This window comes from Mercurialis annua, linkage group LG3 (assembly GCF_937616625.2).
Source record: "Mercurialis annua linkage group LG3, ddMerAnnu1.2, whole genome shotgun sequence".
NCBI lineage: Eukaryota > Viridiplantae > Streptophyta > Magnoliopsida > Malpighiales > Euphorbiaceae > Mercurialis > Mercurialis annua.
The window spans coordinates 12,586,220-12,612,532 of record NC_065572.1 but is presented as its reverse complement, the minus strand read 5'-3'; the positions used below and the strand labels follow the sequence as shown (position 1 = coordinate 12,612,532).

Sequence of the window (26,313 nt, the reverse complement as noted above, 5' to 3'; positions counted from 1 at the left end):
CTTTGGCGAAATAAAATCCGTCACGGGATTTATAATTTATTTTATATTAATTTTCAAAGTTAAATCCTTAAATACCGTTAATTAACTTACTAAAATTTATTCTAAATTCCCGATATAATTAAATTAAATTCTCCTTAATTTAATTTATCGGAAATCACGACACGTGGCACGACTTAATTACCTTAAAATATTTTGGGGTATTACAATAATATATATATGTTATAAACATTTAATTTTTTTCGAAGGACCTCATATTCATATGAGGTCCTCCAAAAGTAGAGGCCATAGGCATGGCTTTAGTGGCCTATACCTAAGGTCGGGCCTGCCAGGGCCGGCCTTAGACATGATAAAGCTCTAAGCAATCTTTTTAAAATATTTATAATAATATTTATTTTTATCAAAGTATTATAAAAAAAGGCTTGTCTTTTCATAAAATTACGTTCATTTTTCACTTTTTATTTTTATAAAATATATTTTTATTAGACCATTGATAAAACTTTAAAAAATTCATTTGAAACTATTTTTTAGAAAAAGTTAAAATAATGCATATAAGTTAGGCTCTGGATGATGAAAATATATAAATCAAATATTATTTTGGATTGTATTAGTCAAAAACTACATACGATTACTAAGGAGTCTGTTTAATTTTTTGAAATTAAATTTAGAACATCAATTATTAAAATGCCCGATATATACATTTATTAAAAGATTTATTTTTAAAAGATCTGAAATAAATATGAATCCCTTTGCAATTTACAACTTTAATTATTAAAATATCTAATTAATTTTTAAAATAAAAAATTTAATACATATTACTAAAAACTTCAATAAAACACATCTAAAAGAATATAATATATATATATTTTATAATTTTTTTTTAAGGACCCCATATTCATATGAGGCCCTCCAAAAGTAGATGCCTTAAATATAGGCCTTAGTGGCCTATGCCTAAGGTCGGGCCTGATAATGACCATATACAAAAATTAAATACATATACATACTAAATATAAATACTTGCATGTTAAAGAAAAAAAAATAGAAAACAATACTTTTCAACCACATTTCCAAAATAGCAACTGACTAGTGCAATCAATTTGCCTCAAATGGAACAGAAACCAAAAACAATGAAAAATAAACAGTCTCCAGAAAAAAAAAATAGCTATTCTTCAGCTCCATCTTCTTTCTAGTATCACCAGCTTCTAATAATCTCTGAAATTCAGGAAGGTATTTGAGCTGAAACTCCTTCACTCACAAATGTTTTCTCTGAAAATGCAAGGCTTAGATTTAGAGCAGGGCACTGATTTTTTTCAGTTCTATTCATCTAGAGCTGGATGATTACGAGATCTCTCGTGATCGGATTATTGTTAGTTCTGATTCTAGTAGAGCTTCACCGGTATCTGGAAGAATTTGTAGGATTTGTCTATTAAGCAGCCATGAATCTGGGTCACTGATTCAATTAGGCTGTTCTTGTATGAATGATTTAGTTACTGCACGTCCACAATGTGCTACGACTTGGTTCGAAATTAGAGGAAACCGAACTTGTGAGATATGTAATTTTGGCGTTAGCAATGTTGTTATCAGAACACATGAAACTGATACAAGTAACTCATTAATTCTTAGAGGCAAAAACCGAGTTGAACCAAAAAATCAAACTGAATCGAACCGATTTTTTTGTTTGATTTGTTTTTTTTTTGTTAAAACGGTTTGATTCTGTTTTTGTCAACCTAGAAATTTGTTTATGCCGAAAACCCAAATCAATTTCATATGAGGCCCTCCAAAAGTAGAGGCCATAGGCATAGGCCTTAGTGGCCTATCCCTAAGGCCGAGCCTGCCAGGGCCGGCCTTAGACGAGATGAGGCCCTAAGCAATTTTTTTTGAAATATTTATAAAAATATCTATTTTTATCAGAGTATTATAAAAAAGGATTGTTTTATTTTTTCATAAAATTATGTTCATTTTTCACTTTTTTATTTTTATAAAATATGTTTTTATTAGACCATTGATAAATCTTTAAAAAGTTCATTTGAAATAGTTTTTTAGAAAAAGTTAAAATAATGCATATGGATTAGGCCCTGGATGATGAAAATATATAAATTAAATATTATTTTGGATGGTATTAGTCAAAAACTACATACGTATTACTAAGGAGTCTGTTTAATTTTTTGAAATTAAATTTAGAATACCAGTTATTAAAATGCCCGATATATACATTTATTAAAAGGTTTATTTTTAAAAGATCTAAAATAAATATGAGGCCCTTTGCAATTTAGAGTTTTAATTATTAAAATATCTAATTAATTTTTAAAATAAAAAAATTAATAAATATTACTAAAAACTTCAATAAAACACATCTAAAAGAATATAATAAAAATTTAATTTTTTTTAAAGGACCCCATATTCATATGAGGCCCTCCAAAAGTAGAGGCCCTAGGCATAGGCCTTAGTGGCCTATGCCTAAGGTCGGGCCTGCCAGGGCCGGCCATAGACGAGTTGAGGCCCTAAGCGATTTTTTTGAAATATTTATAAAAATATCTATTTTTAATTATTTAAATATCTAATTAATTTTGAAAATAAAAAAAATTAATACATATTACTAAAAACATCAATAAAACACATCTAAAAGAATATAATATATACTTTCTATAAAAATTTAATTTTTTTTGAAGGACACCATATTCATATGAGGCCCTCCAAAATTAGAAGCCCTAGAAATAGGCCTTAGTGGCCTATTCCTAAGGTCGGGTCTGATATACACAAAAATTAAATACATATGCATACTAAATATAAATACATGCATGTTAAAGAAAAAAAATACTTTTCGACCACATTTCCAAAATAGTAACTTACTAGTGCAATCAATTTGCTTCAAATGGAACAGAAACCAGAAACAATAAAAAATAAACAATCTCTAGAAAAAAAAAGAAAATAGCTATTCTTCAGCTCCATCTTCTTTCTAGTATCACCAGCTTCTTATAATCGCTGAAATTCAAGAAGGTATTTGAGCTGAAACTCCTTCAGTCACAAATATTTTATCTGAAAATGCAAGGCTTAGATTTAGAGCAGGGCACTGATTTTTTTCAGTTCTACTAATCTAGAGCTGATGATTACGAGTTCTCTCATGATCAAACTTGTGAGATATGTAATTCAGACGCTAGCAATGTTGTTATTAGAACATATGAGGCTGAAACAAGTAACGTCGTAACAAAAGCTACACCATTTGAGACTGAAGCAAGTTACGACGTAACAGAAGCTGCACTATCTGAGACTGAAGCAAGTAACGGAAGCTGCACCATCAGTAACCCATGCAGATATTCGAGGCCTTTGTCGCGTCTGCTGCTTCTTTAGTTTTTTCACGCATGCATGGTATTTTTATTTGTTTTAGCATGAGTATTGTACTATAAATCATAGATGTAATAATTTATTGTTTCAACATATTGTCTTTTTACGCCTTTAAATTTAAGTGTATATCTTATTAAGTAATTGAATTTAATATGTTATAGTGAAACCAAAGTTGTCTTGAGCATGTCGTGTCCTACCTGATTTGCAAATGTAAATACGAGAAGAGCCTGTATTCAAAATGTTATAAGTTACAACATTATACTGTTCAAAATAATGTCATTTTTTCTTGATATCTTAAATAATACAACGAAAATATCTTTAAAGAACAGCTTATAATTTTATCAGAGTGATGCCCCGGTGATTTTCAAAATGGATTCACTTCCTTCATTTCTTAGTGGCCTATGCCTAAGGTCGGGCCTGAAAAATATTAAAGACTAACCTCGGGTAAAGAGCAAAGAAAACCTCGTACAGACGGATTAGATATCTCTGCAATATATAGGTGGGTGACGGTAAGCCCATTGCCAAATCCAACTCCAGTAAAAAAACCGACTAATCATCACTAGTTTGTAAGATGCGGCGAAGCATATGCTTATTGCACCGCATAAAAATATAAATCCTGAAGCAACAATGGTATACTTGCGGCCAATTTTGTCCGCCAATATACCAGCAGTGATGGAGCACAGCATAGCATACACACTAGTAAGTGTCGTAAACAATGCATATCGTGTAAATGACACATGAAGCTCCCGTACAACAAATGTTACCACTCTATGCTCCACTCCATCATCTGAATTCAGAATTTAATTTTAAGAATGAGTAAAAAAGGTTTAAAATGGCAACAATATTACACAGTTTTGATTGAAAGCTTACCATAACCCATTATAAAAGATGGGATAGAAGCTAAACTGGCGCAAAGAAACGCATACTTAGATTAGAACATTGTTCCTACATCGAGAGAAGTTTGGATATAAATGTTATTAAAAAAGAGATTAAAAAACAGAGTAAGAGCTTGTTTTTTTATTTAATCATTCATAAACTGAAAATGAAAAATGGAAGGATCGTTTCCGGTGCTGCTTGTTGTACCTGAGATGTGCAAGAATGAGACCAAAAAGAAGCGCTAGTGTGATCAAGTGTGAGGCGTGGGATCAAAAATAAGGACTAAAGTGTGGAAAATTATAAGTTTAGGGACTAGAAGAGTAATTATCAAATTGGATAAAATATAAGTTCTTATGTTGAGAATTGAAAGTTCATTTGAAATTGTTTTTTAGAAAAAGTTAAAATAATGCATATAGATTAGGCCCTGAATGATGAAAATATATAAATCAAATATTATTTTGGATGATATTAGTCAAAAATTACATACGTATTACTAAGGAGTCTGTTTAATTTTTTGAAATTAAACTTAGAATACCAATTATTAAAATGCCCGATATATACATTTATTAACATGTATATTTTTAAAAGATCTAAAATAAATATGAGGCCCTTTGCATCTTTAATTATTAAAATAACTAATCAATTTTTAAAATAAAAATATTAATACATATTACTAAAAACTTCAATAAAACACATCTAAAAGAATATAATATATATATTTTATAAAAATTTAATTTTTTTTGAAGGACCCCATATTCATATGAGGCCCTCCAAAAGTAGAGGCCCTAGGCATATGCTTTAGTGGCCTATGCCTAAGGTCGGGCCTGGCAGGGCCGGCCTTAGATGAGATGAAGCTCTAAGCGATTTTTTTGAAATATTTATAAAAAAATCTATTTTTATCAAAGTATTATAAATAAGGCTTGTTTTTTCATAAAATTACGTTCATTTTTCACTTTTTATTTTTATAAAATATGTTATGAGACCATTGATAAATATTTAAAAAGTTCATTTGAAATTATTTTTTAGAAAAAAATAAAAATAATTCATATAAATTAGGCTCTCGACGATGAAAATATATAAATCAAATATTATTTTGGATTGTATTAGTCAAAAATTGCATACGTATTACTAAGGAGTCTATTTAATTTTTTGAAATTAAAATATCAATTATTAAAATGACCGATATATACATTTATTAAAAGATCTATTTTTAAAAGATCTAAAATAAATATGAGGCCCTTTGCAATTTAGAGTTTTAATAATTAAAATATCTAATTAATTTTTTGAGGACCCCACATTCATATGAGGCCCTCCAAAAGTAGAGGCCCTAGACATAGGCCTTAGTGGCCTATGCCTAAGGTCGGGCCTGATAATGACCGTGCACAAAAATTGAATACATATGCATACTAAATATAAATACATGCATGTTAAAGAAAAAAAAATAGAAAACAATACTTTTCAACCACATTTCAAAAATAGCAACTGACTAGTGCAATCAATTTGCTTCAAATGGAACAGAAACCAAAAACAATGAAAAATAAACAGTCTCCAGAAAAAACGAAAATAGCTATTCTTGAGCTCCATCTTCTTTCTAGTATCACCAGCTTCTTATAATCTCTGAAATTCAAGAAGGTATTTGACCTGAAACTCCTTCACTCACAAATATTTTCTCTGAAAATGCAAGGCATAGATTTAGAGCACGACATTGATTTTTTCCAGTTCTACTCATCTAGAGCTGGATGATTACGAGTTCTCTCGTGATCAGATTATTGTTAGTTCTGATTCTAGTAGAGCTTCACCGGTGTCTGGAAGAATTTGTAGGATTTGTCTATTAAGCAGCCATGAATCTGGGTCACCGATTCAATTAGGCTGTTCTTGTATGAATGATTTAGTTACTGCACGTCCACAATGCATGACTGAGGAACCAAGTATCTCTGTCTGACACAATAGAAGTGCGTAGCCCGTGAAGACGGTACACCTCTCTTTGCTTTTTCAAGTTTTAAAACCTCTATGGTGCACTGGCATCACAGGTTAGGTTATCCATCAGCTTCAATTCTCAAACGAATTGTCTCTTCCAACAATCTAGATTTAACATCTAGTATTTCCTCTACTCATTGTAATTGTTGTTTATCAAATAAAAGTCATAAGTTATCTTTATCTCAATCAACAATCACATCCAATAATCCTCTTGAAGTCATTTACTCTGATGTTTGGATATCACCTGTGGTGTCTGTTAATCATTTTAAATATTATGTGTTGTTTGTTGATCATTTTACTAGGTATGTATGGCTGTACCCTTTAAGACACAAATCAGATGTAAAAGATGTATTCATTCGCTTTAAAACCATTGTTTAAAAACACTTTAACACCACAATAAAAAAATTATACACTGATAATGGAGGCGAGTTCATTGCTCTAACAAATTTTCTTTCTATGAATGGCATAGCTCATCTCACCACTCCACCACATACCCCAGAACATAATGGCATGGCTGAACGGAGACACTTGCACATTGTTGAAACTGGTTTGGCTCTGCTAACTCATGCTTCTTTTCCCATATCCTATTGGACATATGCTTTTGCCAGCAGTTTACTTAATCAACAGAACGCCTACACCTAATTTAAATCTTCAATCACCATTTGAGAAATTTTTTAACAAACGTCCAAATTATCTTAAGCTCAAAATATTTGGATGTCTCTGTTACTTATGGCTCAAACCATATAACAATCATAAGTTGGAGTCTAATTCCATACCATGTGTCTTTCTAGGGTACTCTACTACTCAAAGTGCATATTTGTGTCTTGAATCCCATTCTTCCAAAGTTTATGTTTCACGGCATGTCAAATTAACGATGTTTCTGTTTGAATAGCTTAAACCCACAGAGTCTAGACCTGAATATAACACTATTGCTACTTGGTTTCCACCTCCAATTCAAATACCCTCCACTTCACAACCAGTGCCACTCATTATGCCTTCCATAGAAGCTCCAACTCAACAGCCTCTACACCCTACCACTTGTCTCATTCCTGTTCCTTCTAATACCTCCACCACAACTTCCCATTCCATGGTCACCCGCTCTAGAAATAATATCCAAAAACCAATTCACAAACTGAACTTATGTGCTTAATTGGCTTCTTCAAGAACACTTGAACCCACTGTTTAACAAGCACTAAAAGATCCCATTTGGAGGAAAGCAATGACAGAAGAGTTCAATGCTCTAGTTAACAATGGCACATGGGAATTAGTACCACCTGATCCTAAACTCAATTTAGTTGGGTGTAAATGGATTTTTAGAATCAAAATAAAATCTGACGGTTCTGTTGACAGGTACAAGGCACGATTGGTGGCTATGGGATTTCATCAAAGGCCCGGAGTTGATTATCATGACACATTTAGTCCTGTAGTGAAGCAAACTACAATTCGTATGATTTTAAGTATTACTATTAGCAGTGGATGGGTGTTAAAACAACTTGATGTGAATAATGCGTTTTTGCAAAGGCGCTTATATGAGGATGTATTTATGATTCAACCTCCAGGATTTCTTGACAACGATAAAGCAGACCATGTATGTAAACTACGTAAAGCTATTTACGGACTCAAGCAAGCACCGAGAGCATGGTACCATGAACTGCGAACATTTCTCCTTCAGTATGGGTTCAAGAATTCCTTTGCTGACACTTCTCTTTTTGTGTATCATGATGGAAACAATATTATGTATCTTATTGTTAATGTTGATGATGTTATACTCACAGGAGCAAATTCCACATTGCTCACTGAATTTGTTACTCTTTTAGCCAGGAAATTTTCTTTGAAGGATCTCGGATCACTATCCACTGGAGTCCTACTATCGCAGAAGCGATACATACAGGAGTTGCTGGCCAAAACACACATGTTAGAGGCCAAACCTGTGCAGACTCCGCTTCCCGTCAACGCTCCACTCACACTTCATAGTGGAACAACTCTATCTGATGCAACTGAGTAGTGTATAGTCCTTGGAAGCCTTCAATATCTTCTTATTACCAGGCAGATATTGCTTTTGCTGTAAACCGTTTGTCTCAGTATATGCATCGTCCTACAACAAATCATTGGATATGTGTTAAACGGCTGCTACGATATTTGAAAGGAACCATTAATGAGGGCATTCAACTTCATCAAAACACCTCACTGAACCTCCATGCTTATTCGGATGCTGATTGGGGTGGAGACAAAGATGATTTCTCTTCAAATGGTGCATATATCATTTATCTTGCCCGAAATACGATATCCTGGAGCTCTAAGAAGCAAAGAACCGTTGCTCGCTCCTCTACAGAAGAAAAATATCGTTCAGTTGCTAATACTGCAGCTGAGGTAAACTGGATATGTTCCTTACTTTCTGAATTGCATATATAGTTACCAACATGTCCAGTTATTTATTGTGATAATGCGGGTGCAACACAACTCTGTTCAAATCCTGTGTTTCACTCACGAATGAAACATGCGGCCATTTATTTTCACTTCATACGTGAACAAGTTCAGAATGGAATCCTACGAATGGCTCATGTTTCATCAGCTGATCAACTGGCAGACGCTCTTACAAAATCTCTTTCCCGTCTTCAATTTCTTCAACTTAAAGCAAAGATTGGACTATTCAACCGCAAGCCATCTTGAGTGGGCATGTTAAGATATTCTCCTATATCTTGTTGTAACAGTTTTATCTTTACCCATTCAAACTAATTTGAATGTGTTTGATTTTGTATTTCAGTTATGTTATATCAACTCCATAAAATAAGGAGTTAGTTGTATCAATGCTTCTGTATATATTTGGCTATCAGTAAATGACAAAGTAAGCTGAACTTAAGCTTCTCAAAACATTGTTAATTACCTATGCCACATTTGTATAATTTTTACAATTTTATCAAAACATTTTAGGGGTAAACTTGCTATTTAACCATCTTCTAGCTCCAAAACTTCATCACTCTCCATTTTCTATTCCTTCTCTAATATGTATATATTTTCCTTTTCTTTTTCATCAACTTCTTTACAGTCCTTAATTCTCATCACAACAACTTATATTTTACCCATTTTGATAGTTACTCTTCTAGTCCCTAAATTTATAATTTTCAGCACTTAAGTCCTTATTTTTGCTCCCACGCCGCACACTTGATCACACTAGCGCTTCTTTTTGGTCTCATTCTTGCACATCTCAGGTACAACAAGCAACACCGGTAACGATCATTCTGTTTTCCATTTTCAGATTATGAAAGATTAAACAAAAAAACAAGCTCTTACTCTGTTTTTTAATCTCTTTTTTTTTATAACATTTATATCCAAACTTCTCTCGATGTAGGAACAATGTTCCCATCTAAGTATGCTTTTCTTTGCGCCAGTTTAGCTTCTATCCCATTTTTTATAATGGGTTATGCTAAGCTTTCAATCAAAACTGTGTAATATTGTTGTCATTTTAAACCTTTTTTACTCATTATTAAATTAAATTCTGAATTCAGATGATGGAGTGGAGCGTAGAATGGTAACATTTGTTGTACGGGAGCTTCATGTGTCATTTGCACGATATGCATTATTTACGACACTTACTAGTGTGTATGCTATGCTGGGATTCATCACTGCTGGTATATTGGCAGACAAAATTGGCCGCAAGTATACCATTGTTGCTTCAGGATTTATGTTTTTATGCGGTGCAATAAGCATATGCTTCGCCGCATCTTACAAACTAGTGATCATTAGTCGGTTTTTTACTAGAGTTGAATTTGGCATTGGGCTTTTCGTCACCCCCCTATACATTGCGGAGATATCTCCTCCGTCTGTACGAGGTTTTCTCAACTCTTTACCCGAGGTTAGTCTTCAATATTTTTCAGGCCCGGCCTTAGGCATAGGCCACTAAGGCCTATGCCTAGGGTCTCTACTTTTGGAGGGCCTCATATGAATATGGGGTCCTTCAAAAAGCAGCACCGGTAACGATCCTTCTGTTTTCCAATTTCAGTTTATGAAAGATTAAACAAAAAAACAAGCTCTTACTCTGTTTTTCAATCTCTTTTTTTATAACATTTATATCCAAACTTCTCTCGATGTAGGAAAAATGTTCCTATCTAAGTATGCGTTTCTTTGCGCCAGTTTAGCTTCTATCCCATTTTTTATAATGGGTTATGGTAAGCTTTAAATCAAAACTGTGTAATATTGTTGCCATTTTAAACCTTTTTTACTCATTCTTAAATTAAATTCTGAATTCAGATGATGGAGTGGAGCGTAGAATGGTAACATTTGTTGTACGGGAACTTCATGTGTCATTTGCATGATATGCATTGTTTACGACACTTACTAGTGTGTATGCTATGCTGGGATTCATCACTGGTGGTATATTGGCGGACAAAATTGGCCGCAAGCATAACATTGTTGCTTCAGGATTTATGTTTTTATGCGATGCAATAAGCATATGCTTCGCCGCATCTTACCAACTAGTGATCATTAGTCGGTTTTTTACTGGAGATGAATTTGGCATTGGGCTTTTCGTCACCCCCCTTTCATTGCTGAGATATCTCCTCTGTCTGTATGATGTTTTCTCAGCTCTTTACCCGAGGTTAGTCTTCAATATTTTTCAGGCCCGGCCTTAGGCATAGGCCACTAAGGCGTATGCCTATGCCCTCTACTTTTGGAGGGCCTCATATGAATATGGGGTTCTTCAAAAAGCAGCACTGGTAACGATCCTTACGTTTTCCATTTTCAGTTTATGAATGATTAAACAAAAAACAAGCTCTTACTCAGTTTTTCAATCTCTTTTTTCTATAACATATATATCCAAACTTCTCTCGATTTAGGAACAATGTTACCATCTAAGTATGCCTTTCTTTGCGCCAGTTTAGCTTCCATCCCATTTTTTATAATGTGTTATGGCAAGCTTTCAATCAAAACTGTGGAATATTGTTGCCATTTTAAACCTTTTTTAATCATTCTTATATTAAATTCTGAATTCAGATGATGGAGTGGAGCGTAGAATGGTAACATTTGTTGTACAGGAGCATCATGTGTCATTTGCACGATATGCATTGTTTACGACACTTACTAGTGTGTATGCTATGTTGGGATCCATCACTGCTGGTATATTGGCGGACAAAATTGGTCGCAAGTATACCATTGTTGCTTCAGGATTTATGTTTTTATGTGGTGCAATAAGCATATGCTTCGCCGCATCTTACAAACTAGTGATCATTAGTTGGTTTTTTACTGGAGGTGAATTTGGCATTGGGCTTCTCAACACCCCCCTACACATTGTTGAGATCTCTCCTCCATCTGTACGAGGTTTTCTCATCTCTTTACTCGAGGTTAGTCTTCAATATTTTTCAGGCCCGGCCTTAGGCATAGGCCACTAAGGCCTATGCCTAGGGCCTCTACTTTTGGAGGGCCTCATATGAATATGGGGTCCTTTTAAAAGAAGCACTGGTAGCAATCCTTCTGTTTTCCATTTTCAGTTTATGAAAGATTAAACAAAAAAATAAGCTCTTACTTTGTTTTTTAATCTCTTTTTTTTATAACATTTATATCAAAACTTCTCTCGATGTAGGAACAATGTTCCCATCTAAGTATGCTTTTCTTTGCGCCAGTTTAGCTTTTATCCCATTTTTTATAATGGGTTATGGTAAGCTTTAAATCAAAACTGTGTAATATTGTTGCCATTTTAAACCTTTTTTACTAATTCTTAAATTAAATTCTGAATTCAGATGATGGAGTGGAGCGTAGAATGGTAACATTTGTTGTACGGGAGCTTCATGTGTCATTTACACGATATGCATTGTTTACGACACTTACTAGTGTGTATGCTATAACGGGATCCATCACCGCTGGTATATTGGCGGACGGCCGTAAGTATACCATTGTTGCTTCAGGATTTATGTTTTTATGAGGTGCAATAAGCATATGCTTCGCCGCATCTTACAAACTAGTGATCATTAGTCGGTTTTTTACTAGAGTTGAATTTGGCATTGGGCTTACTGTCACCCCCTATACATTGCTAAGATATCTCCTCCGTCTGTAGGAGGTTTTCTCAGCTCTTTACCCGAGGTTAGTATTCAATATTTTTCAGGCCCGGCCTTAGGCATAGGCCACTAAGGCCTATGCCTAGGGCCTCTACTTTTGGTGGGCCATATATGAATATGGGGTCCTTCAAAAAGCAGCACCGGTAATGATCCTTCCGTTTTCCATTTTCAGTTTATGAAAGATTAAACAAAAAAACAAGCTCTTACTCTGTTTTTTAATCTCTTTTTTTTATAACATTTATATCCAAACTTCTCTCGATGTAGGAACAATGTTACCATCTAAGTATGCCTTTCTTTGCGCCAGTTTAGCTTCTATCCCATTTTTTATAATGGGTTATGCTAAGCTTTCAATCAAAACTGTGTAATATTGTTGCCATTTTAAACCTTTTTTACTCATTCTTAATTTAAATTCTGAATTCAAATGCTGGAGTGGAGCGTAGAATGGCAATATTTGTTGTACAGGAGCTTCATGTGTCATTTGCACGATATGCATTGTTTACGACACTTACTAGTGTGTATGCTATGCTGGGATTCATCACTGCTGGTATATTGGCAGACAAAATTGGCCGCAAGTATACCATTGTTGCTTCAGGATTTATGTTTTTATGCGGTGCAATAAGCATATGCTTCGCCGCATTTTACAAACTAGTGATCATTAGTCGGTTTTTTACTAGAGTTGAATTTGGCATTGGGCTTTTCGTCACCCCCCTATACATTGCTGAGATATCTCCTCCGTCTGTATGATGTTTTCTCAGCTCTTTACCTGAGGTTAGTCTTCAATATTTTTCAGGCCCGGCCTTAGGCATAGGCCACTAAGGCCTATGCCTAGGGCCTCTACTTTTGGAGGGCATTATATGAATATGGGGTCCTTCAAAAAGCAGCACCAGTATAGATCCTTCTGTTTCCATTTTCAGTTTATGAAAGATTAAACAATAAAATAAGCTCTTACTCTGTTTTTTAATCTCTTTTTTTATAACATTTATATCCAAACTTCTCTCGATGTAGGAACAATGTTCCCTTTTAAGTATGCCTTTCTTTGCGCCAGTTTAGCTTCTATCCCATTTTTTATAATGGTTTATGGTAAGCTTTCAATCAAAACTATGTAATATTGTTGTCATTTTAAACCTTTTTTACTCATTCTTAAATTAAACTTTGAATTCGGATGATGGAGTGGAGCGTAGAATGGTAACATTTGTTGTACGAGAGCTTCATGTGTCATTTACACGATATGCATTGTTTACGACACTTACTAGTGTGTATGCTATGCTGGGATCCATCACTGCTGGTATATTGGCGGACAAAATTGGTCGCAAGTATACCATTGTTGCTTCAGGATTTATGTTTTTATGTGGTGCAATAAGCATATGCTTCGCCGCATCTTACAAACTAGTGATCATTAGTTGGTTTTTTACTGGAGGTGAATTTGGCATTGGGCTTCTCAACACCCCCCTACACATTGTTGAGATCTCTCCTCCATCTATACGAGGTTTTCTCATCTCTTTACTCGAGGTTAGTCTTCAATATTTTTCAGGCCCGGCCTTAGGCATAGGCCACTAAGGCCTATGCCTAGGGCCTCTACTTTTGGAGGGCCTCATATGAATATGGGGTCCTTTTAAAAGAAGCACTGGTAACAATCCTTCTGTTTTCCATTTTCAGTTTATGAAAGATTAAACAAAAAAACAAGCTCTTACTTTGTTTTTTAATCTCTTTTTTTTATAACATTTATATCAAAACTTCTCTCGATATAGGAACAATGTTCCCATCTAAGTATGCTTTTCTTTGCGCCAGTTTAGCTTTTATCCCATTTTTTATAATGGGTTATGGTAAGCTTTAAATCAAAACTGTGTAATATTGTTGCCATTTTAAACCTTTTTTACTAATTCTTAAATTAAATTCTGAATTCAGATGATGGAGTGGAGCGTAGAATGGTAACATTTGTTGTACGGGAGCTTCATGTGTCATTTACACGATATGCATTGTTTACGACACTTACTAGTGTGTATGCTATAACGGGATCCATCACCGCTGGTATATTGGCGGACGGCCGTAAGTATACCATTGTTGCTTCAGGATTTATGTTTTTATGAGGTGCAATAAGCATATGCTTCGCCGCATCTTACAAACTAGTGATCATTAGTCGGTTTTTTACTAGAGTTGAATTTGGCATTGGGCTTACTGTCACCCCCTATACATTGCTAAGATATCTCCTCCGTCTGTAGGAGGTTTTCTCAGCTCTTTACCCGAGGTTAGTATTCAATATTTTCAGGCCCGGCCTTAGGCATAGGCCACTAAGGCCTATGCCTAGGGCCTCTACTTTTGGTGGGCCATATATGAATATGGGGTCCTTCAAAAAGCAGCACCGGTAATGATCCTTCCGTTTTCCATTTTCAGTTTATGAAAGATTAAACAAAAAAACAAGCTCTTACTCTGTTTTTTAATCTCTTTTTTTTATAACATTTATATCCAAACTTCTCTCGATGTAGGAACAATGTTACCATCTAAGTATGCCTTTCTTTGCGCCAGTTTAGCTTCTATCCCATTTTTTATAATGGGTTATGCTAAGCTTTCAATCAAAACTGTGTAATATTGTTGCCATTTTAAACCTTTTTTACTCATTCTTAATTTAAATTCTGAATTCAAATGCTGGAGTGGAGCGTAGAATGGCAATATTTGTTGTACAGGAGCTTCATGTGTCATTTGCACGATATGCATTGTTTACGACACTTACTAGTGTGTATGCTATGCTGGGATTCATCACTGCTGGTATATTGGCAGACAAAATTGGCCGCAAGTATACCATTGTTGCTTCAGGATTTATGTTTTTATGCGGTGCAATAAGCATATGCTTCGCCGCATTTTACAAACTAGTGATCATTAGTCGGTTTTTTACTAGAGTTGAATTTGGCATTGGGCTTTTCGTCACCCCCCTATACATTGCTGAGATATCTCCTCCGTCTGTATGATGTTTTCTCAGCTCTTTACCTGAGGTTAGTCTTCAATATTTTTCAGGCCCGGCCTTAGGCATAGGCCACTAAGGCCTATGCCTAGGGCCTCTACTTTTGGAGGGCATTATATGAATATGGGGTCCTTCAAAAAGCAGCACCAGTATAGATCCTTCTGTTTCCATTTTCAGTTTATGAAAGATTAAACAATAAAATAAGCTCTTACTCTGTTTTTTAATCTCTTTTTTATAACATTTATATCCAAACTTCTCTCGATGTAGGAACAATGTTCCCTTTTAAGTATGCCTTTCTTTGCGCCAGTTTAGCTTCTATCCCATTTTTTATAATGGTTTATGGTAAGCTTTCAATCAAAACTATGTAATATTGTTGTCATTTTAAACCTTTTTTACTCATTCTTAAATTAAACTTTGAATTCGGATGATGGAGTGGAGCGTAGAATGGTAACATTTGTTGTACGAGAGCTTCATGTGTCATTTACACGATATGCATTGTTTACGACACTTACTAGTGTGTATGCTATGCTGGGATCCATCACTGCTGGTATGTTGGCCAACAGAATTGGCCGCAAGTATACCATTGTTGCTTCAGGATTTATGTTTTTATGCGGTGCAACAAGCATATGCTTCGCCGCATCTTACAAACTAGTGATGATTATTCGGTTTTTTACTAGAGTTGAATTTGGCATTGGGCTTACCATCACCCCCCCCCCCCCCCTCATACATTGCTGAGATATCTCTTCCGTCTGTATGAGGTTTTCTCAGCTCTTTACCCGAAGTTAGTCTTCAATATTTTTCAGGCTCGGCCTTAGGCATAGGCCACTAAGGCCTATGCCTAGGGCCTCTACTTTTGGAGGGCCTCATATGAATATGGGGTCCTTCAAAAAGCAGCACCGGTAACGATCCTTCTGTTTTCCATTTTCAGTTTATGAAAGATTAAACAAAAAAACAAGCTCTTACTCTGTTTTTTAATCTCTTTTTATAACATTTATATCCAAACTTCTCTCGATGTAGGAACAATGTTACCATCTAAGTATCCCTTTCTTTGCGCCAGTTTAGCTTCTATCCCATTTTTTATAATGGGTTATGGTAAGCTTTCAATCAAAACTGTGTAATATTATTGTCATTTTAAACCTTTTTTTTACTCATTCTTAAATTAAATTCTGAATTCAGATGATGGAGTGGAGAGTAGAATGGTAACATTTGTTGTACAGGAGCTTCATGTGACATTTGCACGATATGCATTATTTACGACACTTACTAGTGTGTATGCTATGCTAGGATTCATCACTGCTGGTATATTGGCGGACAAAATTGGCCGCAAGTATAACATTGTTGCTTTAGGATTTATGTTTTTATGCGGTGCAATAAGCATATGCTTCGCCGCATCTTACAAACTAGTGATGATTAGTCGGTTTTTTACTGGACTTGAATTTGGCATTGGGCTTTTCGTCACCCCCCCCCCTATACAATGCTGAGATATCTCCTTCGTCTGTATGATGTTTTCTCAGCTCTTTACCCGAGGTTAGTCTTCAATATTTTTCAGGCCCGGCCTTAAGCATATGCCACTAAGGCCTATGCCTATGGCCTCTACTTTTGGAGGGCCTCATATGAATATGGGGTCCTTCAAAAAGCAGCACCGGTAATGATCCTTCCATGTCCATTTTCAGTTTATGAAAGATTAAACAATAAAACAAGCTCTTACTCTGTTTTTTAATCTCTTTTTTTATAACATTTATATTCAAACTTCCCTCGATGTTGGAACAATGTTCCCATCTAAGTATGCCTTTCTTTGCGCTAGTTTAGCTTCTATCCCATTTTTTACAATGGGTTATGGTAAGCTTTCAAACAAAACTATGTAATATTGTTGCCATTTTAAACCTTTTTTACTCATTCTTTAATTAAACTTTGAATTCAGATGTTGGAGTGGAGCGTAGAATGGTAACATTTGTTGTACGGGAGCTTCATGTGTCATTTACACGATATGCATTGTTTACGACACTTACTAGAGTGTATGCTATGCTGGGATCCATCACTACTGGTATGTTGGCGGACAGAATTGGCCACAAGTATACCATTGTTGCTTCAGGATTTATGTTTTTATGCGGTGCAATAAGCATATGCTTCGTCGCATCTTACAAACTAGTGATGATTAGTCGGTTTTTTACTAGAGTTAAATTTGGCATTGGGCTTACCGTCACCCCCCCTATATATTGCTGAGATATCTCCTCCGTCTTTACGAGGTTTTATTTTAGAGAAAAGGGCCTCAAATTTATTATTTTTAAAGAAAAATTATTAATATTTATTATTTTTTTTAAAGAAAAATTAATTAGAAATATTAATAATTAAAGCTCAAAATTGCAAAGGGCCTCATATTTATTTTAGATTTTTTAAAAATAAACCTTTTAATAAATATATATATCGGGCATTTTAATATTGGTATTCTAAATTTAATTTCAAAAAATTAAACAGAATCCTTAGTAATACGTATGTAGTTTTTGGCTAATACCATCCAAAATAATATTTGATTTATATATTTTCATCATTCAGGGCATAATCTATATGCATTATTTTAACTTTTTCTAAAAAACATTTTCAAATGAATTTTTTAAAGATTTATCAATGGTCTAATAAAAATATATTTTATAAAAATAAAAAGTGAAAAATGAACGTAATTTTATGAAAAAAAAATAAAACAAACCTTTTTTATAATACTTTGATAAAAATAGATATTTTTATAAATACTAGTTTTGCATTACGTGCTATGCACGTGGCTTGTAACGTAACTCGTTAATGAACATATTAGTAAATTATATCAATTTTTTATTTATAATTAATATTAAATTAGTTAAGAATTTTTGTAAAAGTAAATATAATACATTCGGCTATCAAATTTTTTTCATACATAATTTACTCCTCTTTTGGTTTTATAATAATTATAATTAAATAATTAACTTAATTTTATTAATAATATCTTTAAAAATAATAAGATATAAATTTAAATAATAATATATTGACCAAATACAGTATTTTAATTTTGTAGTTCAATCAATCTAAAAGTATTGTAATTAAAGTCCTAATTACAATAGATAGCTAAATTATATCCAATCTAGATTTAGTATGTAAAAAATAACTAAATTGTCTTCAAATTAGTAGGAATACCTATTTGGTCAATATAATTAAATAATTAACTTAATTTTATTAATAATATCTTTAAAAATAATAAGATACAAATTTAAATAATAATATATTGACCAAATACAGTTTTTAATTTTGTAATTCAATCAAACTAAAACATATGTATTCCTATTAATTTGGAGACAATTTAGTTATTTTTTACATACTAAATACCTACTCTAATTCGGATTTTATTTACAATAGTTATTAATTAAATAACTAATTAGTTAATGATTATAAAACCTTTATTTAGTAGTAAATTGAAAAGGATTATTCAGTAAATTTGCCTGTGCCAACCGCCCCCCCCCCCCCCCCCCCTCCTTCATCCGTGCTTTTATATATAGTATAAATTTCAAAAACATATCTTAGGGCCTCATCTAGTGTAAGGTCGGCCCTGGCAGGCTCGGTATTAGGCATAGGCCACTAAGACCTATGCATAGGACCTCTACTTTTGGAGGGCCTCATATGAATATAGGGTCCTTCAAAAAAAATTAATATTTTTATAAAATATATATATTATATTCTTTTAGATGTGTTTTATTGAAGTTTTTAGTAATATGTATTAATTTTTTTATTTTAAAAATTAATTAGATATTTTAATAATTGAAGCTCTAAACTGCAAAGGGTTTTATAAATATAAAAAGTGAAAAATGAACGTAATTTTATGACAAAATAAAACAAGCCTTTTTTATAATACTTTGATAAAAATAGATATTTTTATAAATATTTTAAAAAATCGCTTAGGGCCTCATCTCGTCTAAGGTTGGCCCTGATGTTTTTATATCCAAGTGCTTTTATTTACTACATGTCTTATTTTTATTTAGCTCAAAAAAATATATAGGAAATAGAATTTGGATGATTATGAATAAAATTACTTTCATCAAAACAATAGCCATGAAAACACAGAGAAACAAAAGGCTTTATTCATTAAAAAAAACGAATAAAGGATCAAATCGCCCCTTAACTTGGCACGAAATATCAAATGAGTCAATTTCGCCATTTTTGGTACAAACAGATCCAAAAATTGCGTATTGGTATCAAAAAAGCCCCTCAGAGAGTGAGTTTAAAAATTTGATTTAATTAACTTAATTAATTTCCTAATGCTACCATTATTAATCAAACTCTTAATTAAGCTAATAAAACGCTATTAATCGTATTTAATTAAAATATTTAATCTCATCACCACTCCGGCCACCTCCTTCCTCTTGCACTCCGGCCGGCCACCACTTGTCACGAAAATCAAATCAGCCCCTCAAGAACAAATCATTGTTCATCCTCAAGGGATGAATAAAACTATTCATCCCTTGAGGATGAACAACGATCTGTTCATCTTCAAGGGATGAAGAGCAGCGGGTAGTTCATCCTCAGGGGATGAACAGCGGACTATTGAGGATGAACATTGATCTGTTCATCAATGAACAGATCGATCAAGACAAAGAGGTGACTAGATAAATTGATAGTTGAAGACGAAGAGGTGAGGGGATGAAGTGAAGGTGGTGATAGGGTGGAGGCAATGAAGAAGAAGGTGGCGGGCTGATTTGATCCTTTGTTGAGGGGGTGATTTGATCCTTTGTTAAAAAAACACTGCCAGCTAGAAATGTAAGTCTCAATATAAGCACCATTTACAAAATTACCAAAGTAACCTTCTTCTGAGATTCATGTGAACACTCTTTTTCTTCTTTTCCCCTCTTGATCTTCCCATTTTCTGATGTCTGCCTCGAGTAAATTTTTAAACATCTAAAGGTTCCTGCATATATCAGAGACCTCGGTCAATAATATTCGCTTTGTTATATGTCGTAATCAGAGTAGACATGCATTCTATGACTACAAAGTACGAAATAAGAATTCTGAGGTTGAAAACCTGTAAAGTTAAGTCTTATTAGATAATGCAAAAATATATATCATATCTACCAAATTAAAATATGGATGCATTCATAGAGAAATGAGCTGGATAGCTTCTGTTTCTCACCCATCAAGCTTCAAAGTGAGACAATTCAGAAAACAATTACACAATCCTAGTTTCAGGAATAAACAAAATTGTTGCATGTCTATCGTTCACCAATAAAACTACAAGTCCTAACTCAAGGCAACTATCAATATCCTAGCTTAGCAACATCAATTCTAATCTAAACAGAACAAGCGAAACGCGGAGGAGCATTTCATTTGAGTAGATTGAAATAAATTGTGCTCTGACTTATGAGTACAGTCCAAATAATCATACAAAACCCCTAAAACACAATGAGCATTTTTAAATTCAAAGTCTATGCATCCAAAAAAATAGTAGCAAACATGATATCCTTAATCAAACACAATAATAATGCAATGTTAATAGACCACATCAAGTTAATTATATCACTTCATTGACAATAAGAAAATTACTAAATCCCTTGTAATAGCAATAAAAATAACCTAATAACTGCAAACCATTTGTCATGATCTAGACCCTAAAACCCTAAAACGACCATAGCTACATACAGCAAACAATTTGTCACAGTAATACACATGAATTTCAAAAATAAAGTTGAAAACCAAATCACTTAACACTAATTTAATACATACCTCTCGTTGCTCGATCGAGTGAAACGAAAAAATCATAAACCTAAAAAACCTAATGGAGTGAAGTGAATCAGATGCTATCGTGTTTGAGTTGAGAGGATGAGAGGCCGACGAATAGAATGGTTATACAGAACAACACAGAACCTTGGTTTAATTTTTGAATCTCCTAGAAAACCGCCCTCATAGCTCTGTCTTGTTGTAGTGACAACAACCTTTAACAAAACCCATTCTCAGCAACAATAATCCAACAGTTGGTGATCAAGACATGTCAGCAATCCAAGTGCAGGATGAAAACTCAGAACCATTGATCAGAATTAAGTTGCAGAGATTGCCAGATTATCAAGTCATGCAGAAAGTGTGTTAGATTGATGAGTTGGATTTAGTCATGCCTTTAGTGTGTCTAGTTTACAGCTGGATACAGCTGGCTTGTAGAGTTAGTTAGTAGCAGTTATTTTTCTGCTTTTTGTATAAATACTGAGCTAAGAGCTCGATTTGTAATTAATAAAGAAATTTGTTTTGCTCTAAGTTTCTTTGTTTTCTATTAAGGTATCAGAGCTTTGGTTCTCTGATTTTTGAAAGCTCCATTGATTTTTGCTCGTCTTCTTCATCATTCTTCATTGATTTTGTTAAATTCTTTGTTCTTGAATCTGTCAATAATGGCTGATCCGTTTGGTAGATCAGAGGATCAACCATCAAGCCCTTATTACCTCCATCCTAGTGAAAATCCTTCACTTTTGCTAGTTACTAATGTTCTAACAGATCAGAATTACCACTCATGGTGTAAAGCTATGAAGAAAGCTTTAATTTTGAAGAATAAGTTGAAATTTGTTGATGGAAGCATTGCAATTCCAAACAGAAATGATGCCTCCTTTCCACCTTTGGAGAGGTGCAATACAATGGTGAGTTCCTGGTTAGGTAGAACTGTTAATCACTATATTAGTGAAATCATATCGTGTATTGATAATGTTGTGGATATTTGGGAGGATTTAAGAGAAAGATTTTCTCAGATAGATGCAGTAAAAATTTCTTAATTGCAGGAGGAAATTTACTCATATAAACAGAATAATTTGACAGTTACAGATTACTATACACATTTGAAGATGCTATGGGATGAGTTATCAAGTCTCAGACCTATACCTAACTGTGTTTGCAATCCAACATGCTCTTGTGTTCTTATCAGAACAATTAAGGAGTATTTCTCTAATGCAAAGGTAATTCGTTTTTTTAAGGGGTTAAATGATAACTTTGGTGCTATGAAGATTCAGATCATGATGAAGGATCCTTTACCTCCCACTAACAAAGTGTTCTCTATGATAGTCCAGCATGAAAGACAGCTAGGATTGAATACTAGCAATCAAAATGTTGATTCACAGGCTTTTCTCTCTAGAGGAAACAAGTACAATTGTGAAAATGATTCTCAATATGAATCAAGTGCATGCTACAGCAGAGGCAATCAAAACTTTGGCAATGGAAATTACTCAGGAGGTAACAACAACTTTGGTTTCAAGCCTAAGAAGTTCAGTTACAGCCAAAATAAGAAACCAGTATGTTATTTTGGTGGAATGGAAAGACATACATGACATATGTTACAGAAAACATGGCTTTCCACAAAATTACCAGTCTAAGTATTTGAAGAGCAATCCAAGTTCAGCCAATCAAGTTAAATTTCAATAAGAATATTGCAATGATGAAGATGCAGCAAATGAAAATTACAACAGACAAGAAAATCACAGTAGAAATGAGCAATCAGAAGGAAATAATGGTGGTCATTTTCCATTCACAAAAGATCAGTATTCAAAGTTACTGTCTTTGATTCAGCAAAGTGGAAATTCAGCTCAAGTTAATCAAATTTCTGCTCATTTCAAACAGGAAGAACCAGGTACAAATATTTCTTTCTGTCTGATGTCAAAAGGATTTAAATCTTCTGATTAGATCATAGACACTGGAGCTACTGACCACTTCACTTGCAAGCCTGATTTGTTCAAAAACAGTAGATCTATTAAAAACATGGTTGTGAAATTGCCAAATGGTCATCGGGTATCTGCGGAAAGTATTTGAGACATACAACTTACTTCTAATTTATTACTCACTGATGTGCTATATGTCCCATTTTTTAGCTTCAATCTCATTTCAGCAAGCAAATTGACTAAAAATCCTCAATTATGCTTAATGCTGTATTAAAACAACTGCCTCATCCAGGATCTAACTCTTTCGAAGAATATTGGATCAGCTAAAAAGAAAGAGGGTCTTTATGAGTTGCAATTATCTAATAATTTCAGTTGCAATTCCTGCTCCACCAAAACTATGTCATCTGCATATTTGTGGCATCTCAGAATGGGGCATCCATCCACACAGAGATTGAAAAAGCTTCATAGCATGGACTCTGGTATTACCTTTTCAAATAAATATGTTTGTGAAATTTGTCATTTCAATAAACAGAAGAAACTTACTTTTCCTGTTAGTGAGTCTTCAACTAAGTGTAATTTTGAATTGGTTCATATGGACATATGGGGTCCAACTCAGACACCTACTGTAAATGGTTATAGATACTTCTTAACCATTGTGTATGATTGCAGTAAGTACACATGGGTTTTCCTTATGCATAATAAATCACAGACCAGAGATTTCATGTATAATTTTTTCTCTTATGTTGAAACTCAATTTTCTACCAAGATTAAGACTGTGAGAACAAACAATGGAGTTGAATTCAACATGGTGGATTTCTTTAATTCCAAAGGAACTATACATCAAAAATCTTGCACCTACACCCCTGAACAGAATAGTGTGGTAGAGAGAAAACAGCAGCACATACTAAATATTGCAAGATCACTCAAGTATCAGTTAGGTTTGAACATTTCTCTCTAGAATCATTGCATTGAACATACTGTTTATCTCATTAACAAAATCCCATCTCCTGTTATTGAAGATCATTCCCCTTATTACATGCTATTTAAAACACAACCTTTATATCACAACATCAAAGTCTTTGGCTGTTTAACTTTTGATGGTACCATTCCTCAACTAAGAACAAAATTTGATCCTAGAGCAATCAAATCTGTTTTCATAGGGTATTCATCTCATATTAAAGGTTACAAGTTATATGATTTCACCTCAAATAAAGTTTTTGTTTCTGGAAAAGTCTTTTTCTATGAAACATAATTTCCTCTATATAAATCACCTCCTAAAATCACTCCAAATCAGTCTCTATCTATACAACCAACGTTTTCATCTACCATAAATCCCATGTTAGATATTCCATCATATAATAATTTACCCTTACCTCACCCACCACCTACTTCACCAACAGAACCAACACTTTTTACAGATGAGGATTTTCCAGTATTAAAAAGGAGTTCTAGAACCATTAAATCTCCTGCAAATCTCAAAGATTACCACTATACTCTTCCTTCTTCACTTCATTCAAACTCTTCCACCAATATTACCTCTCCACACTCTTTAAACTCAGTTCATCTTTAAACTCAGTTCATACTTACATCAATCTGTCACCTTCTCATAAAGCCTTTTCAATTCAAATAACTAACATTCCAAAGCCACAATCCTACAATGAAGTAGTTAAGCATAAGCATTGGCAAGATGCTATGAACATAGAAATTCAAGCTCTTATCAGCAATGGCACATGGGAATTGAGTGACTTACCTTCTGGAAAACAGCCAATTGGCTGCAAATGGATATACAAGGTAAAATACAAGGCAGATGGTCAAGTGGAAAGATATAAAGCCAGATTAGTGGCAAAAGGTTTCACACAACAACCAGGGCTTGACTACTTGAAAACCTTCTCTCCTGTTGCTAAAATGAGTACTGTTAGAACTCTTCTGGAAGTAGCATCCATCAAGCAATGGCATTTACATCAACTTGATGTAAATAATGCCTTTTTACATGGAGATCTTGAAGAAGAAGTGCACATAAATGTTCCTCCTGGTTTTAAGACAAAATCTGCACAAGTTTGTAGGTTACTGAAATCCATATATGGGTTGAAACAAGCAAGCAGGCAATGGCATACAAAGTTGACCAATGTTCTCATTGACAATGGTTTCACAGCTGCTGCTTCTGATCCTTCCCTATTCACTAAAACAACTGCAGATTCTTTCATTGCTCTACTAGTATATGTAGATGATATAATCTTAGCCAGTGATTCATTCACTGCTATCATTTCAGTCAAGCACAATCTTCATAATTTATTTCACATTAAGGATCTTGGGGACCTAAAATACTTCCTTGGACTTGAAGTTGCTAGAACAAAATCAGGAATAAATATCTGTCAGAGAAAATATGTCTTGGATCTTCTTAGAGATACTGGTTTTCTGTAGTCAAAACCAGTTCCAACACCTATGCTTAATTCACAGAAGTTAGCATCTTCAGATGGTACTATTCTCTCTGATTCTCTTCCCTACAGGGAACTTATAGGCAAGTTGCTTTATCTCTGTACAACTAGACCTGATATCAGCTTTGCAGTTCATCAATTATCCCAGTTTATGTCTAGTCCTATTGATGTTCATCTCAAAGCTGCACATAGGGTATTGAGATACATCAAGACATCACCTGGCAAATGTATGTTCTTCTCAACCTCTCTTTTGTCTCTACAAGGTTTTGCTAGTTCAGACTGGGCTGCCTGCACTGAAACTAGAAGGTCTGTTTCTGGCTTCTGTGTATTCCTCGGTCAATCTCTGATTTCTTGGAAATCAAAGAAGCAGACAACTGTTTCTAGATCATCTTCAGAAGCTGAATATAGAGCCTTAGCCACAATAACATGTGAGATTCAATGGCTGCTCTACTTGTTAAGTGATTTACAAGTCTCTCATAAGCAAACTGCTGTGATTTTTTGTGATAGCAAGTCAGCAATCCAACTGGCTCATAACCCAGTTTTTCATGAGAGGACTAAGCACATTGACATTGATTATCATGTGATCAGAGAAACTCTACAACAAAAGGTTATTCACCTTCTCCCAGTTTCTTCTCAGATTCAAATAACAGACAGCTTTACAAAAGCACTTCCACCTGCTTTGTTCTTTCTTGCAATACTCAAGCTGAGCTTACAAGACTTGTATGCTCCAGCTTGTGGGGGGATAACAAAACCCAATCTCAGCAACACTAATCCAACAACTGGTGATCAAGCCATGTCAGCAATCCAAGTGCAGGATGAAGAACTCAGAACCATTGATCAGAATTAAGTTGCAGAGATTGCCAGATCATCAAGTCATGCAGAAAGTGTGTTAGATTGATGAGCTGGATTTAGTCATGCCTTTAGTGTGTCTAGTTTACAGCTGGATACAGCTTGCTTGTAGAGTTAGTTAGTAGCAGTTATTTTCTGCTTTTTGTATAAATACTGAGCTAAGAGCTCGATTTGTAATTAATAAAGAAATC

General features: G+C 34.2%; 3 protein-coding genes across 3 annotated transcripts; all 3 read left to right on the top strand.

Annotated features, from left to right (window-relative positions):
* The first annotated feature begins 944 nt into the window (after nucleotides 1–944).
* Nucleotides 945–3,345, top strand: LOC126672291 (uncharacterized). Its single transcript, XM_050366239.1, has 4 exons — nucleotides 945–953; nucleotides 1,221–1,224; nucleotides 1,326–1,601; nucleotides 3,149–3,345. Exons 1-4 carry the CDS (start codon nucleotides 945–947, stop codon nucleotides 3,343–3,345), a joined length of 486 nt encoding a protein of 161 aa, XP_050222196.1.
* Nucleotides 3,346–13,421: 10,076 nt separating this feature from the next.
* LOC126672290 (putative polyol transporter 2) lies at nucleotides 13,422–13,910 on the top strand. Its single transcript, XM_050366238.1, has 2 exons — nucleotides 13,422–13,748; nucleotides 13,896–13,910. The coding sequence occupies exons 1-2, from the start codon at nucleotides 13,422–13,424 to the stop codon at nucleotides 13,908–13,910; spliced, it is 342 nt and encodes a 113-aa protein (XP_050222195.1).
* A 7,677-nt stretch (nucleotides 13,911–21,587) lies between these two features.
* LOC126672289 (uncharacterized) lies at nucleotides 21,588–23,796 on the top strand. The gene is made up of 6 exons (XM_050366237.1): nucleotides 21,588–21,830; nucleotides 21,969–22,142; nucleotides 22,191–22,416; nucleotides 22,625–22,810; nucleotides 22,871–22,968; nucleotides 23,131–23,796. The coding sequence occupies exons 1-6, from the start codon at nucleotides 21,588–21,590 to the stop codon at nucleotides 23,794–23,796; spliced, it is 1,593 nt and encodes a 530-aa protein (XP_050222194.1).
* Nucleotides 23,797–26,313: the final 2,517 nt, after the last annotated feature.